The sequence below is a fragment of the Dipodomys ordii genome, unplaced genomic scaffold (assembly GCF_000151885.1).
Source record: "Dipodomys ordii isolate 6190 unplaced genomic scaffold, Dord_2.0 Scaffold101, whole genome shotgun sequence".
Classification (NCBI taxonomy): domain Eukaryota; kingdom Metazoa; phylum Chordata; class Mammalia; order Rodentia; family Heteromyidae; genus Dipodomys; species Dipodomys ordii.
The window spans coordinates 85,723-97,073 of record NW_012267317.1 but is presented as its reverse complement, the minus strand read 5'-3'; the positions used below and the strand labels follow the sequence as shown (position 1 = coordinate 97,073).

The window sequence follows — 11,351 nt, the reverse complement described above, 5'->3', positions numbered from 1 at the left end:
ACGGCGGGGCCGCCGTGGGAGGACTTTAGGACGCTGTTTCCTGCCCCGCGTCCATCCTTCCCAGGAGTGGTCGTTAGCTCGGGGATCCCTGGCACCTGGTCCTTTGTGACAGTCTTCTCGGGCTCAGCTTGGGTCTGACCTGGGTGCACCCACCTCTCTGTCACACTCCACTCTAGGAACACGGCAGAGGCCACTTCCTAGGGTCTTGGCGGGCCTGGTCCTGTGCCGGGCTACGAGGTCCCGAGTGCTCTGCTCTGGCCCGCCTCTGGCCCCTGGCCCTGTCCTTTTAACGCAGCAGTTCTGGTGGGATGTGGTTTCCTGGTTTTGCTTTTGTTTACTGGTGCTAATGATGAGTTCATTTTCCTGTGGTTCTACATAGGCCTTATTGAAAAACAACAACAGGAAGAAATTATCTTTTTGTGTGTGCCATTTTTTTTCCTGCTAGTCCTAGGGTTTGAGCTCAGGGCGCGGGCACTGTCCCTGAGCTTCTCCTCGGTCAAGGCTAGTGGTCTACACAGTGCCACTTCCAGCCTTTTTTTTTCTGTGTATGTGGTACTGACTAATCAAACTCAGGGCTTCATGCATGCTGGGCAAGCACTGTACCCACTAAACCACATTCCCAGCCTTTGTGTGTGCCTTTTGTTAAAAAGCATTGACTCTTCTCATTTGGACCCATAAGTTAACTAAAAAAAGAAGTAAAATGGGGCTGGGAAGGTGGCTCAGTGGTAGAGCGCTTGTCTGGCATGCATGAGGCCCTGGGTTCTATCCATTCCTCAGCACCACATAAGCCGGAAAAGCCAGAAGTGGCACTGTGGCTCAAGTGGTAGAACGCTAGCCTTGAGCTGAAGAGCTGAGGAACAGAGCCCAGGCCCAGAGTTCACAGGCCCCATGACCTACCAAAAAAAAAGAAGACTTAAAACTCAGCACACCGGTTCTGATTTGTATCTCTCTTTTTACTCTTAGCCATCCTCTCCTATAGTCATCTGGATTCCAGAAACTGATGGATGCTTATCTTGTCACAAGTTTTGCAGGCATTCACCATACTGGGGATTGAACCCAGGGCCTTGCTGGTGTAGACTAGCAAGTGTCTGCTATTGAACACTTTTTTTTTTAAAGACAGGATCTCCCTGTATAACCAGTGCTGGGCCTGGTGACTGGCCTCCAACGCAGGATCTTCCTGCCCAAGCCTCACAAGTGCTGGCATGGGTGGGCAAACCTAGCTAGCAAGACTTGCTTACCATGACAGAGCTCTTCATGCCAGTCCTGAGGTAATGATCAACCAGACCACCTCGCTAACCAAGGATTCTTAAGAGTATCTGCCTCTTGCCCCAGTGCATTTTTCTCTGTTTACACGTAATGTCAGTACTTAAAGGCAGATATACAGCCACTCAGGCCCTTGTTCTTTCTGTGGGGCCCGATTAAACAGACGCTTCTTGTCTGTCTTGTCGTTAGTCATCATTGCATTGAGTATACTGGGACCATGTTTCCAGTCCAGGGCTTTTTCTCTAGAATTCCAGTAACACATGTCCTTTTTTTGTTTTTCAAATTCAGTGAATATTTTTAGTGTTTATTTGTAAAAGCTCTATAGGAAAAGTCAAGGCCCGTTTATAATTTTGTCAGAGTATTAAGACTTCCACCGTGAGCAGTTAAGTCCCCGTAAATTAATGGCCAGCTCCTGAGTTCCTTGGGGCTGGGCCGGCCAGGCTGACGGGAGGCTGGGCGCTGGGGTCAGGAGCTGCTGGACTCCGTTGGCTCAGATGTACTGGGTCTTCTCAAGCATTTCTGATGTTAGGGTGCATATGCATGGTAGTGTGTAGTTCAATTGGCAGTAATTACCCAGAAGAAAATCTTCCAGGGTTGACAAATGTTCACGAAGCTAGCTAAAACAGGCACAAAACAAACAAAAACCCCCATGTTTATGAGAGAAAGGATGTTATCTCCGAGAACGCAAAGGCCTGAATCCAGACACCAGGTTTTCAGTCAGTCAGAAGGTGTCCTGAGACAGGTCTCCTCTGGGCGGTCCTGTGTGTTACCTTCCCGGGGGGTGGGGGGGTGGCTGCAGTTGACTTCTTTTGACCTTGGTTTGGGTGCTTGAGGGTCACTCTGCAGAGGGGGCTGTGGTGCCCCATCTGTGCTTTTGAATCCGAGGAGGATTGGATTCTGGTCTGTGAGGTGGAGAGGACTTGGAGTGGGGCTGTGGGATGAGCGCTTGGCTGGTGGAGTGCAGATGTTGGGCCGTCAGTAGACTTTGTTCCTTGAGGAGAGCACATGCCACTTGGGACAGGGAGGGATCCCACAGACTCAAACCCAGACCAGGGCAAAGTGGTGTCGGGGAGCTAGTCTGGGAGAGAGGCCTGGCCCCCAGGGCCTGGACATGAGTGTGTCCCACAGCGTGGTAGGAGTTGGAAGTCAAGCCTGCCCCATGCCCAGAGGGGACATAAAATCGGGCGACTAGGAGAGAGAATTTGAGTATATTAGTGTGTGTGTGTGTGTGTGTGTGTGTGTGTACCACCATCTTGGGGCTAGAACTCTGGGCCTAGGTGCTGTCGCTCAGCCTTTGTGCTTAGGGCTCTACCACTTGGGTCACAGCTCTGCTTCTGGTAGTTAATTGAAGATGAGAGTCTCAAGAGGGCTGGGAAGGTGGCTCAGTGGTAGAGTGCTCGCCTAGCATGCATGAAGCCCTGGGTTCAATGCCTTAGTACCACACACACAGAAAAGGCCATGAGTGGCGCTGTGGCTCCAGTGGTAGAGTGCCAGCCTTGAGCAAAAGAAGCTCAGGGACAGAGCCCAGAAGCTGAGTTCCAGCCCCAGGACTGGCAAAATAATATATATAAAATAAATAAAACTATCTTTGAAAATGGTATTTGTGGGATTGGAATTCGGCTATCTTTAATTTTTGGAGAAGATAAGATAGCTTCTAATGCTTGCAGAGCAAATAGGCTGTTGCCATTTATTGATGTTTACAATTTTCTTTTTTTCTGTTTTCTTTTTTCTCTCTGTTTGAGGCTTGAACTCAGGCCTGGGAGCTGTCCTTGAGCTCTTTTGCCCAAGGCTAGCCCACTACCACTTTGAGCCACTGTTCCTGTTTTTTGAATGGTTAGCTGGAGATGAGTTTCATGTTCTCAGTCTCTTGGGTAGCTAGGGTTACAGGTGAGCACTTAGCCCCCAGCTGGTGTTTACCCTTGAGGGATGGTGGGTGTCTCAGCTGGGGATTCTGGGAGAGATTAGTATGAAGGGAAGAGGCTTTGGGAGAGGTTCAATCACTGAAAACACAGTGTGCTTTTGTGAAATGGCTATAACTGCTACTCAGAATCCCTAACTCTTCTAGACCTGCAGAATTTTAAAAGTACACGATATCTTCAAATATGAGTAAAATAAAACTGAGAACCTTGAGCTGCTACAGTGGTTCCCCACCTCTACCCCTTGAATTCAACCTCAGATTTTTGCTTGACTTGTTTGCTCCTGGCTGGCATTCTGCCACTTGAGCCGAGCTGGTTTTGAACCTCAGTCCTCCAGATTTTATTCTCTTGTAGCTAAGATGACAAGCATAAGCCCTGGACACCTGGCACATAAACTCCAATTCTTTTTTGTTGTTATTGGTCATGGGGCTTGAACTTTGGGCCTGGCGCTGTCCCTCAGCTCTAGGCAAGCGCTCTGCCAGTTGAGCTATAGTGCCACTTCCAGGTTTCTGGTGGTTTATTGGAGCTAAGAGTCTCATGGATTTTCCTGCCCTGGCTAGCTTTGAACCATGATTCTCAGATCTCAGCCTCCTGTGTAGCTAGGGTTACAAGTGTGAGCCACTGGCTCCTGGCCTAGGCTCCAATTCTTAATAGTTAATATTCAGATTTTGGTTTGGATTTTACATAGGTGCTCAGAGTTGTATTCTGGGAGTATAATTATGTGTGTTTTCCTTGTTTAAAACATAGGTCAGGGGCTGAGAAGGTGGCTCAGTGGTAGAGAGCTTGCCTTGCATGCCTGAGGCCCTGGGTCCGATTCCTCAGCACCACATAAGCAAAAAGAGAAAAGCCGGAAGTGGTGCTATGGCTCAAGTGGTAGAGCGCTAGCCTTGAGCTGAAGAGCTGAGGGACAGCGCCCAGGCCCAGAGTTCAGGCTCTACAACCGGACCCAAAAAACAAAAAAAACCCACATAGGTCAGGACATATTGAGCCCTGCTGTGCCTAAATTCAAATATGTTGTTATCTGTGGGTTAAATTCCTGGAATGAATCTGTTAGGTCAGAGGCAGCTCACACTTTGAACTCATGGGTATTTCCAAACTACCTAGAGGAGGTGACGTTGGTGTGTGAAGGTAGTGGCAGTTCTATGCCCTTCCTGAACATTGCTGTCTTCTCACGTTTGCCAAGTCCAGGAAATAAGGTAAGGGCCTTATTTCAATGTTCTTAATGCATTCTTTTCTTTAAAACAAATTTTTTATGTGGTACTGAGGAAACAAACCCTGTGTCCCATGCATGCTAGGCAAGCATTCTACCACTGAGCCTCCTTCCCAGCCCTGCATCTTAAAATGAGTAAAGTTGACTTTTTTTTTTTGTCAATCATGGGGCTTGAACTCTGGGACTGGACACTGTTCCTGTGCTCTTCAGCTCAATGAGTGCTCCACCATTTGAGCCACAGTGCCACTTCCAGTTTTCTGGTGGCTAACTGGAGATAAGAGTCTCACAGACTTTCCTGCCTGGGCTGGCTTTGAACTGAGATCCTCAGATCTCTGCCTCCTTAGTAGCTAGGATTACAAGGGTGAGCCACCAAGTGCCCTGTTAATTTGAAGTTCTTGGGTTGATATTCCTGTGCACTATTTATATCTTTTGCTTTTATTTTTTATCTTTTCATATTATTAAGTGCCTTATAAATAATCATTTTTTTGGGGGGGTCCGGTCATGGGGCCTGAACTCTTGGCCTGGGGGCTGTCCCTCAGCTCTTCAGCTCAAGGCTAGCGCTCTACCACTTGAGCCATGATGCCACTTCCGGCTTTTTTCTTTTTGCTTATGTGGTGCTGAGGAATCGAACCCAGGGCCTCATGCATGTGAGGCAAGCACTCTACCGCTGAGCCACCTTCCCAGCTCTATTTCCACTTCTTGAATAGATGGTAAGGGGTGAGCGACCCCCACCCCCTAAGTTTGTTTTTTCACAGACTGACGGAGTCAGCCTGTCCCTTTATGCTCCTAAATTCTAGGATTAAGCTATCCATGCATCCCTTCTAAGGAAGAGCTGAGGTTAAACCCCGGGAGCAAGCAGCCAAGAGAGCCTGCCCAGCCACAGAAGGGGCAAAGCAGACGCCAGAGTCCATGTCTGAGCTGAGGCTGCTGTGTGGCCAAATGGGGACCACTGCTGGTGGTGATCAGTGACCCTCAAACAAAGTGGTGGACTGATGACTTTGCTCACTGTCCATTCATTTGTAGATGTAGGGTCAAATGGGTGGAGCAGCTGCTGTTGTCCCGGGAGAACAGCGGGTCTGTTCTCTGGAACCGATTGCTGAACCCACTTGTGCTTTGGGTTTATAACCTCGTCCGTAGCGGTAGGTGAGAGGAAGTCCTTTAAAGTGTATGGCTGACTTCACAGCCAGTGGGACAGGCTGGGCAAGGCAGAGGTCGTGTGTGGGTTTACTACAGAGATTGCTCTGGAAGCTTGGCGCAAGCCAGTCTCCTCCTCGGGTACAAAAGCAGGCTGGCAGTCCTGTGTGCACAGGGAAGCTTGACTGTTGCCTCTGTTCTTGTGAGAAGCAAGCCACAACCCAGCCGAGTGGCTGGCTGTGTGAGCAAGTCCCTTTCTCCCTCAGGCCTCGCCTCGCCTAGCCTGCATAGGAAAGCCTGTCTCCAGGGGTTGGGAACGGGCAGCCTTTCACCATGAGACACACCTCCACCTGGGGAAAGAATTGCGAACACATGGAAAGTGCATGTTTACCAGACAGGCCTGTGAGAGTTTTCCTAAACCAGCTGGCAGTGGAGGCAAGAAGAGCGTCCGCCCCTGGCCTCATTGCGCGCATGCCACTGCAGAAAGGGCACAGGCCGAGGAAGTTGCCCTGCAGGGCTTCCTGAGCAGAAGCTTGAGGCTGCTCAAACCCTCCTGTGGCTACTAGCACTGTTCCCCTGGTCCTGCTGTAAACACCAGTTAGGTTCTCTGTTGGCTGATGGGAAAGCTTAAAAAAGGCAGGGCTTGCTACTCGGGAGGCTGAGATCTGAGGACTGCAGTTCAAAGCCAGCTTGGGTAGGAAAGTCTGTGAAGCTCTTATCTCCAATAAACCATCAGAAAACCAGAAGTGGCTCTGTGGCTCAAAGTGGTAGAGCATTAGCCTTGAGCTGAAGAGCTCAAGGACAGTACCCAGGCCCAGAGTTCAAGCCGCATGACGGGGAAAAAATGCAGGTCTTGATGTCATCTTCATAACCTAAGCCTTGAGGAACCTACATTCAGATAGGGTATTTACCAATAAGTGCCTTGTGATTCAGTATTCTCATTTCAAATGTAATAGTGTTTGTTTATGACCAGCCTTCACAAATATAGAAGCTTCCCCTTGAAATAAATGCATTTACATTACAAGGCATCTTTGGCAAGAGTACCAAAATGGTCTCCTGCCTCCTCTGTACCGTGTCGGGTGCCTCCTGACCTGTTGGTTGTGTTTGTGGGAAGGTTGCACTGATGGCTTGGTTGGTGACTGCAGGTTTCTCCTCTGTGAATTTACTTTCTCTTGGTAGTTGAAAAATACCTTGAGGGTGATACTTTGAGGCCAGGTAAATCCTGATTCTCCTTGAAGTTTTGCCTACCAGTTTTAGTATACTTCACAGGATCTCATCTACAACATTTAGTGCTATGGCTGTTGGTGATTCTGGCCTTTTCCCTCTCCTGTATTTATACATTAACTGGGTTCAGCCAGGAGATTTTCCCCTTACTCATTCAGTTGTTTACATACGTGTGTATGAAGCCATGGAGTTAGATATAAATCCTGTGGGTTCAAATATAGTACTGTTACTGTGTGATCATAATCATGAAAGAATGTGGAAAAATCCAAGTTGAGGGACACTCCCATGACATGAAAGTTAGAGGGAAACACTGTTAGAGCAGAGAGGCCAAGCACCAGGGACTCACACCTGTAATCTTGGCTACTTAAGAAGCTGAGATATAGAAGACGGTCATTTCAAGCCAGCCCAGGCAGAAAAGTCCACAAGATTGTATCTCCAATTAACTGGCAAAAAGCTAGGCTGGTGGTATTGCTCAAGTGATAGAGTACCAGCCAAGCGAGCGAAAATCCCTGAGTTCAAACTACTAAGAGATGGAAGAAGATGAGGCAGTAGTAACTAAGACTGTGTCTTACTATGTGGCATTCTAGAACTCATGCAGGCTGAGTTTCTAATAAAGTGGGTGGTGTAGTTACTAATGCTGCTGATAATTGTATCTAGTTATGGAGGGAAAGAAAGACTTTTACAGGATTAGGGAGCACATTATTTTTGTAGCTTTTCTTTGAACTGTTTAAAAAGCCAATTTAAAGAGCAATATTTAGTAAATAATGGGTAATCTTTCATTGTGAAATAAGTTGGCTTTGGTTATGCTACAGTGGATGATTTTCTTTCTTTGGCTCTTCATGTTCACTAATAAGCTTTTGCTCATATTTTGCTTGGTTTACATGTCAGTGTGTAATTATAAATTGGCCAATTCTCTTTCATTGTCCTTTTGTGCTGGTCCTGGGGCTTGAATCTAGGACTTGGGCACTGTTCTTGAGCTACTACTTGAGCTGTACTTCCACTTCTGGCTTGTTTGGGTGGTTAATTAGGGATAAGTGGTTGACAGGCTTTGGGCTGGCTTCAAACCATGATCCTCAGATCTCAGCCTCCAGAGTAGCTAGGATTACAGGTGAGCCACCAGCACCCTGCTGGTGTGTCTATGAAATGGGTCTAACTGCCAGTGGGCTTGGGTATAGCTTAAAAATGATACTATTACGTTTGGAGATGGATTCTCACATCTAACTCCAGGGGGACCTGGAGCTGGTGAACCTCCTGCCTCAGCAGGAGTTCTGCAATTACGAATATGCATTGCATATCTAGCTATGATCGGTGTATGCAGCATTTTGGACTCTTAAATTTACAAAAAAAGAAGTCTGGGGCTGGGAGTGTGGCTTAGTGGTAGAGTACTTGCCTAGCATGCATGAAGCCCTGAGTTTGATTCCTCAGTACCAAATAAAGCCAGAATTGTGCTGTGGCTCAAGTGGTAGAGTGCTAGTCTTGAGCAAAAAGAAAAGCTCAATATCAGTGCTCATGCCCTGAATTCAAGCCCCAGGACTGGTGTGCGCGCACGCGCGCGCACACACACACACACACACACACACACAAATTAGAAGTCTGTACTAAAGGTTGGACCAGTTTGGGGAGAAGAGGCGTGTCTTTTAGTATTTTTCCTTTATTTGTTTCAAAATTTTCCCTTTATTCATTTCTTTCTACAAAGTATGTTATCCAAAAATTTTGCTTATGGTGAACATTTTCTACAAGCCATGGGTTTCCTTTCATTAAAATTCCCCTTAAGCAGCTGTGGGAGCCAGAGAGCACGCGTGTGCCGGCCCATCCTTCAGGGTGGTAGTTAGTGGAACTGTGGCGTGTACATTGCATTGATGATTGGTTAGATCCCAGTTTTCCCTGTGCTCACGTGTGTGTGTGCGCGCACGCACGCGTGTGTGCAATTCCCCATCAGCAGGTGTGCTTAGAGAGCTTCTGAGTGCTGTAAGTTAGACCTGGAGCACTCCCAGCCTGGGATATCTTGTCTGGTGCAGAGTTTGATTGGAGGGTCTGCAGAATCATTTGGGGCCAGAACATTCTATAAACTTCGGTGGGAGTGTTTTCAAGTTTAGTATTACAGCCTTCCTTACATTTTTTTTTTCCTTTTTTTGCATTTAGGAAGAAAAGGCTTCTCTTTTACATCGTACTCAGGAAGAAAGACGGAAAAGAGAGGTAACAACAGCTTTGTGATAATCTTGATAAATGATCATTTACATTTCAGCTGGGTGCTGGTGTCTCACACCTATAACCCTACCCATTCATGAGATCTGAGTTTCAGTTTGAACTATGTAGGAGGGGGCAATCCTTAACTCTTTATCTCTCCCCCTCCCAAAAATAAAATAAAATAAAGCCAGAAATGGAGACATGTTCATACAGTAGAGTGCTAGCCAGGAGGCCCTGGGTTCAAGACCCACTACTGCAGAAAAAGAAGTCTTGGCTTTGCTCTATCTATGTGTACCTTCACATATTGTGGGTGAGGTGACATTGTATCTGTGTGTATGTACTTTTTATCTTCTGCAACATTTCTGGATGTGACACCAAGTATATGTGCATGCAGTTAGAGTTTGCAACATTTGTAACATAATTCTGCACACATGGGTTTTGCAACATTTCCAGATGTGCTCAGTGTTAATTCTGTAACCCTCCAAGAAAAGATAGGCTTGAAGGGCTCAGTCCAGGTTACAGAAGGTTATGGGTTCTTGGTTGTGTTTCTTTCTAATAAGGTTTCTAGATAATGTAGTATAGTGTTCACATTTTATCAAGCAAGGTGTTACAGGCTTGTCACCACAACTGAGAATGAAGAGAACTTCTTAGGGCCTGCTTTTCAAGATAAGAGTTAATGCTTTGTTTTTCTAACAACTCACTCTTGGATTTAGAGCTTTTTGAGAGCTTTACCTGTGTTGGGCAGACAGAGTCCTGCTCTGAGGTGGGTGTTAGTGGACAGCATGCGCTAGTGAGGTTGCGCTAAGAGCTGTGGAAGCATGGCGGCTCTGCCGGGAGCAGCCTTTGAGAAGGGCTCTGTGGACTCATGGAGGGTGAGCAGATGCCCTCTGAAGAGCATTCCTGACTGAAGGAGCAGCAGCAGGGTCAAAACTTGGCTACCTCATCATGGTGGACGCGTGAACCCTGAAGGTTCACTGTGGCCGGGGGCTGTCCTTGCCTGGAGGACACCTGGCCTCATCCCTAGATGCTGCCAGTACTTCTACCGGGCAAACCAAAATGGCAGCGCTCATCACTGTCTCCTGTGTGGAAAAGTGGCCCTCAGTGAAGAGCCACTGCAAGCCAGGGGTCTTGTACTTGCTAATGTTCCGCATCTGTTTTTGGAACATTCTTAGCCATTCTCACTACCCTTCCAGTAGTGCTCTGCTCTGCTCTCCCTCTTCGCAACTCACTCTGAAAACATATCTGTCTCTGGCCCTGTGCCCCATGTATCTCTTAGGCTCCTTCCTTCCTTCCTTCCTTCCTCCCTTCTTCCTTCCTTCACTCCCTCCCTCCTGAAAATTGTATTATTAAGTAGTTGTACAATTCCATAAGTCCAGTTATGAGTACGATGCTTCATGATCAGTGTCATTCCTTTTATTGTTCCATTTTTCCCCTCCCCTCCTTATCTTTAAGTTATGTAGTTCAGTTTTTACATAATGTACATTGAATATACTGACTACTTTTTTTTGCTTACCCCTCTGGGCGCATGCACAGAACAGGAACATCTATTGCACAAGAATTAGATGAATGGTGGCAAGTAGTCAGGGAAGAGTGCTGGTTGGCACAGGGTTTGGACAGGTGGGCGATGATGAAGAAATCCTGAAACTAAATTGTGATACTGGTACATGACGTGGAATGTACTGAAGATGGACTCAGTGGATGGCATGCTTTATTGAATGAATTTTATGGTCTGAATTCTATAGCTAGGATTTTTTAAAACCTGACTAGCTGAAAATCATCTTCACTAATTCGGACCAATTAACTGCTTTCCTCCTTACTCCATTATTCAGGAGGAAAGGCGAAGATTGAAAAATGCAATAATTATCCAGTCATTCATTCGAGGCTACAGAGACAGAAAACAGCAAGTAAGTTTGTTTATTATTAGTTTACATTAATTGTGAGTGTGTATTTCACTGTTACATTTCCACACATTTACAATAGATGTGTGTGTGTACATGTCTATGAATATGCATGTCTTTTAGGTCTAGCTTCCACGTATGAGTGAAAACATAGAATATTTTGTTTTGGAGGCTTGTCTTGCTCAATGTGATATCCTCCAATTGCATCAGTTTTCCAGCAAATAACATCATTTTATCTTTTTTTTAAATAGTTGTGTTTAATATAGTTCTAAAGTTTTCTTATTTTTATTATACAAATGAAATACAGAGGGGATGCAGTTAGTTACGTAAGTCAGGTAAAGAGTACTTTTCTTTTTTTGGACAATCATAGATTATCTTTAAAACTAAGAAAGAACTAGAAAGTCAGCCCATTTTAAATATGGTAGTGTTCTTATTTTTTTTTTTTTTTGGTGGGGCCTGAACTCTGGGCCTGGGCGCTGTCCCTCAGCTCTTCAGCTCAAGGCTAGCTAGCACTCTACC

The 11,351-nt window shown here is 46.3% G+C and overlaps 1 protein-coding gene across 1 annotated transcript in view; it reads left to right on the top strand.

The window, feature by feature from the left end:
- The window catches only part of Ube3c (ubiquitin protein ligase E3C), a 139,420-nt gene that overhangs the window by 49,419 nt on the left and 78,650 nt on the right, over window positions 1-11,351 (top strand). Inside the window, exons 3-4 of the mRNA XM_013027202.1 lie at window positions 8,890-8,943; window positions 10,764-10,838. Of these exons, the coding sequence (XP_012882656.1) occupies window positions 8,890-8,943; window positions 10,764-10,838 (129 nt within the window). The remainder of the gene's footprint in view (window positions 1-8,889; window positions 8,944-10,763; window positions 10,839-11,351) is intronic.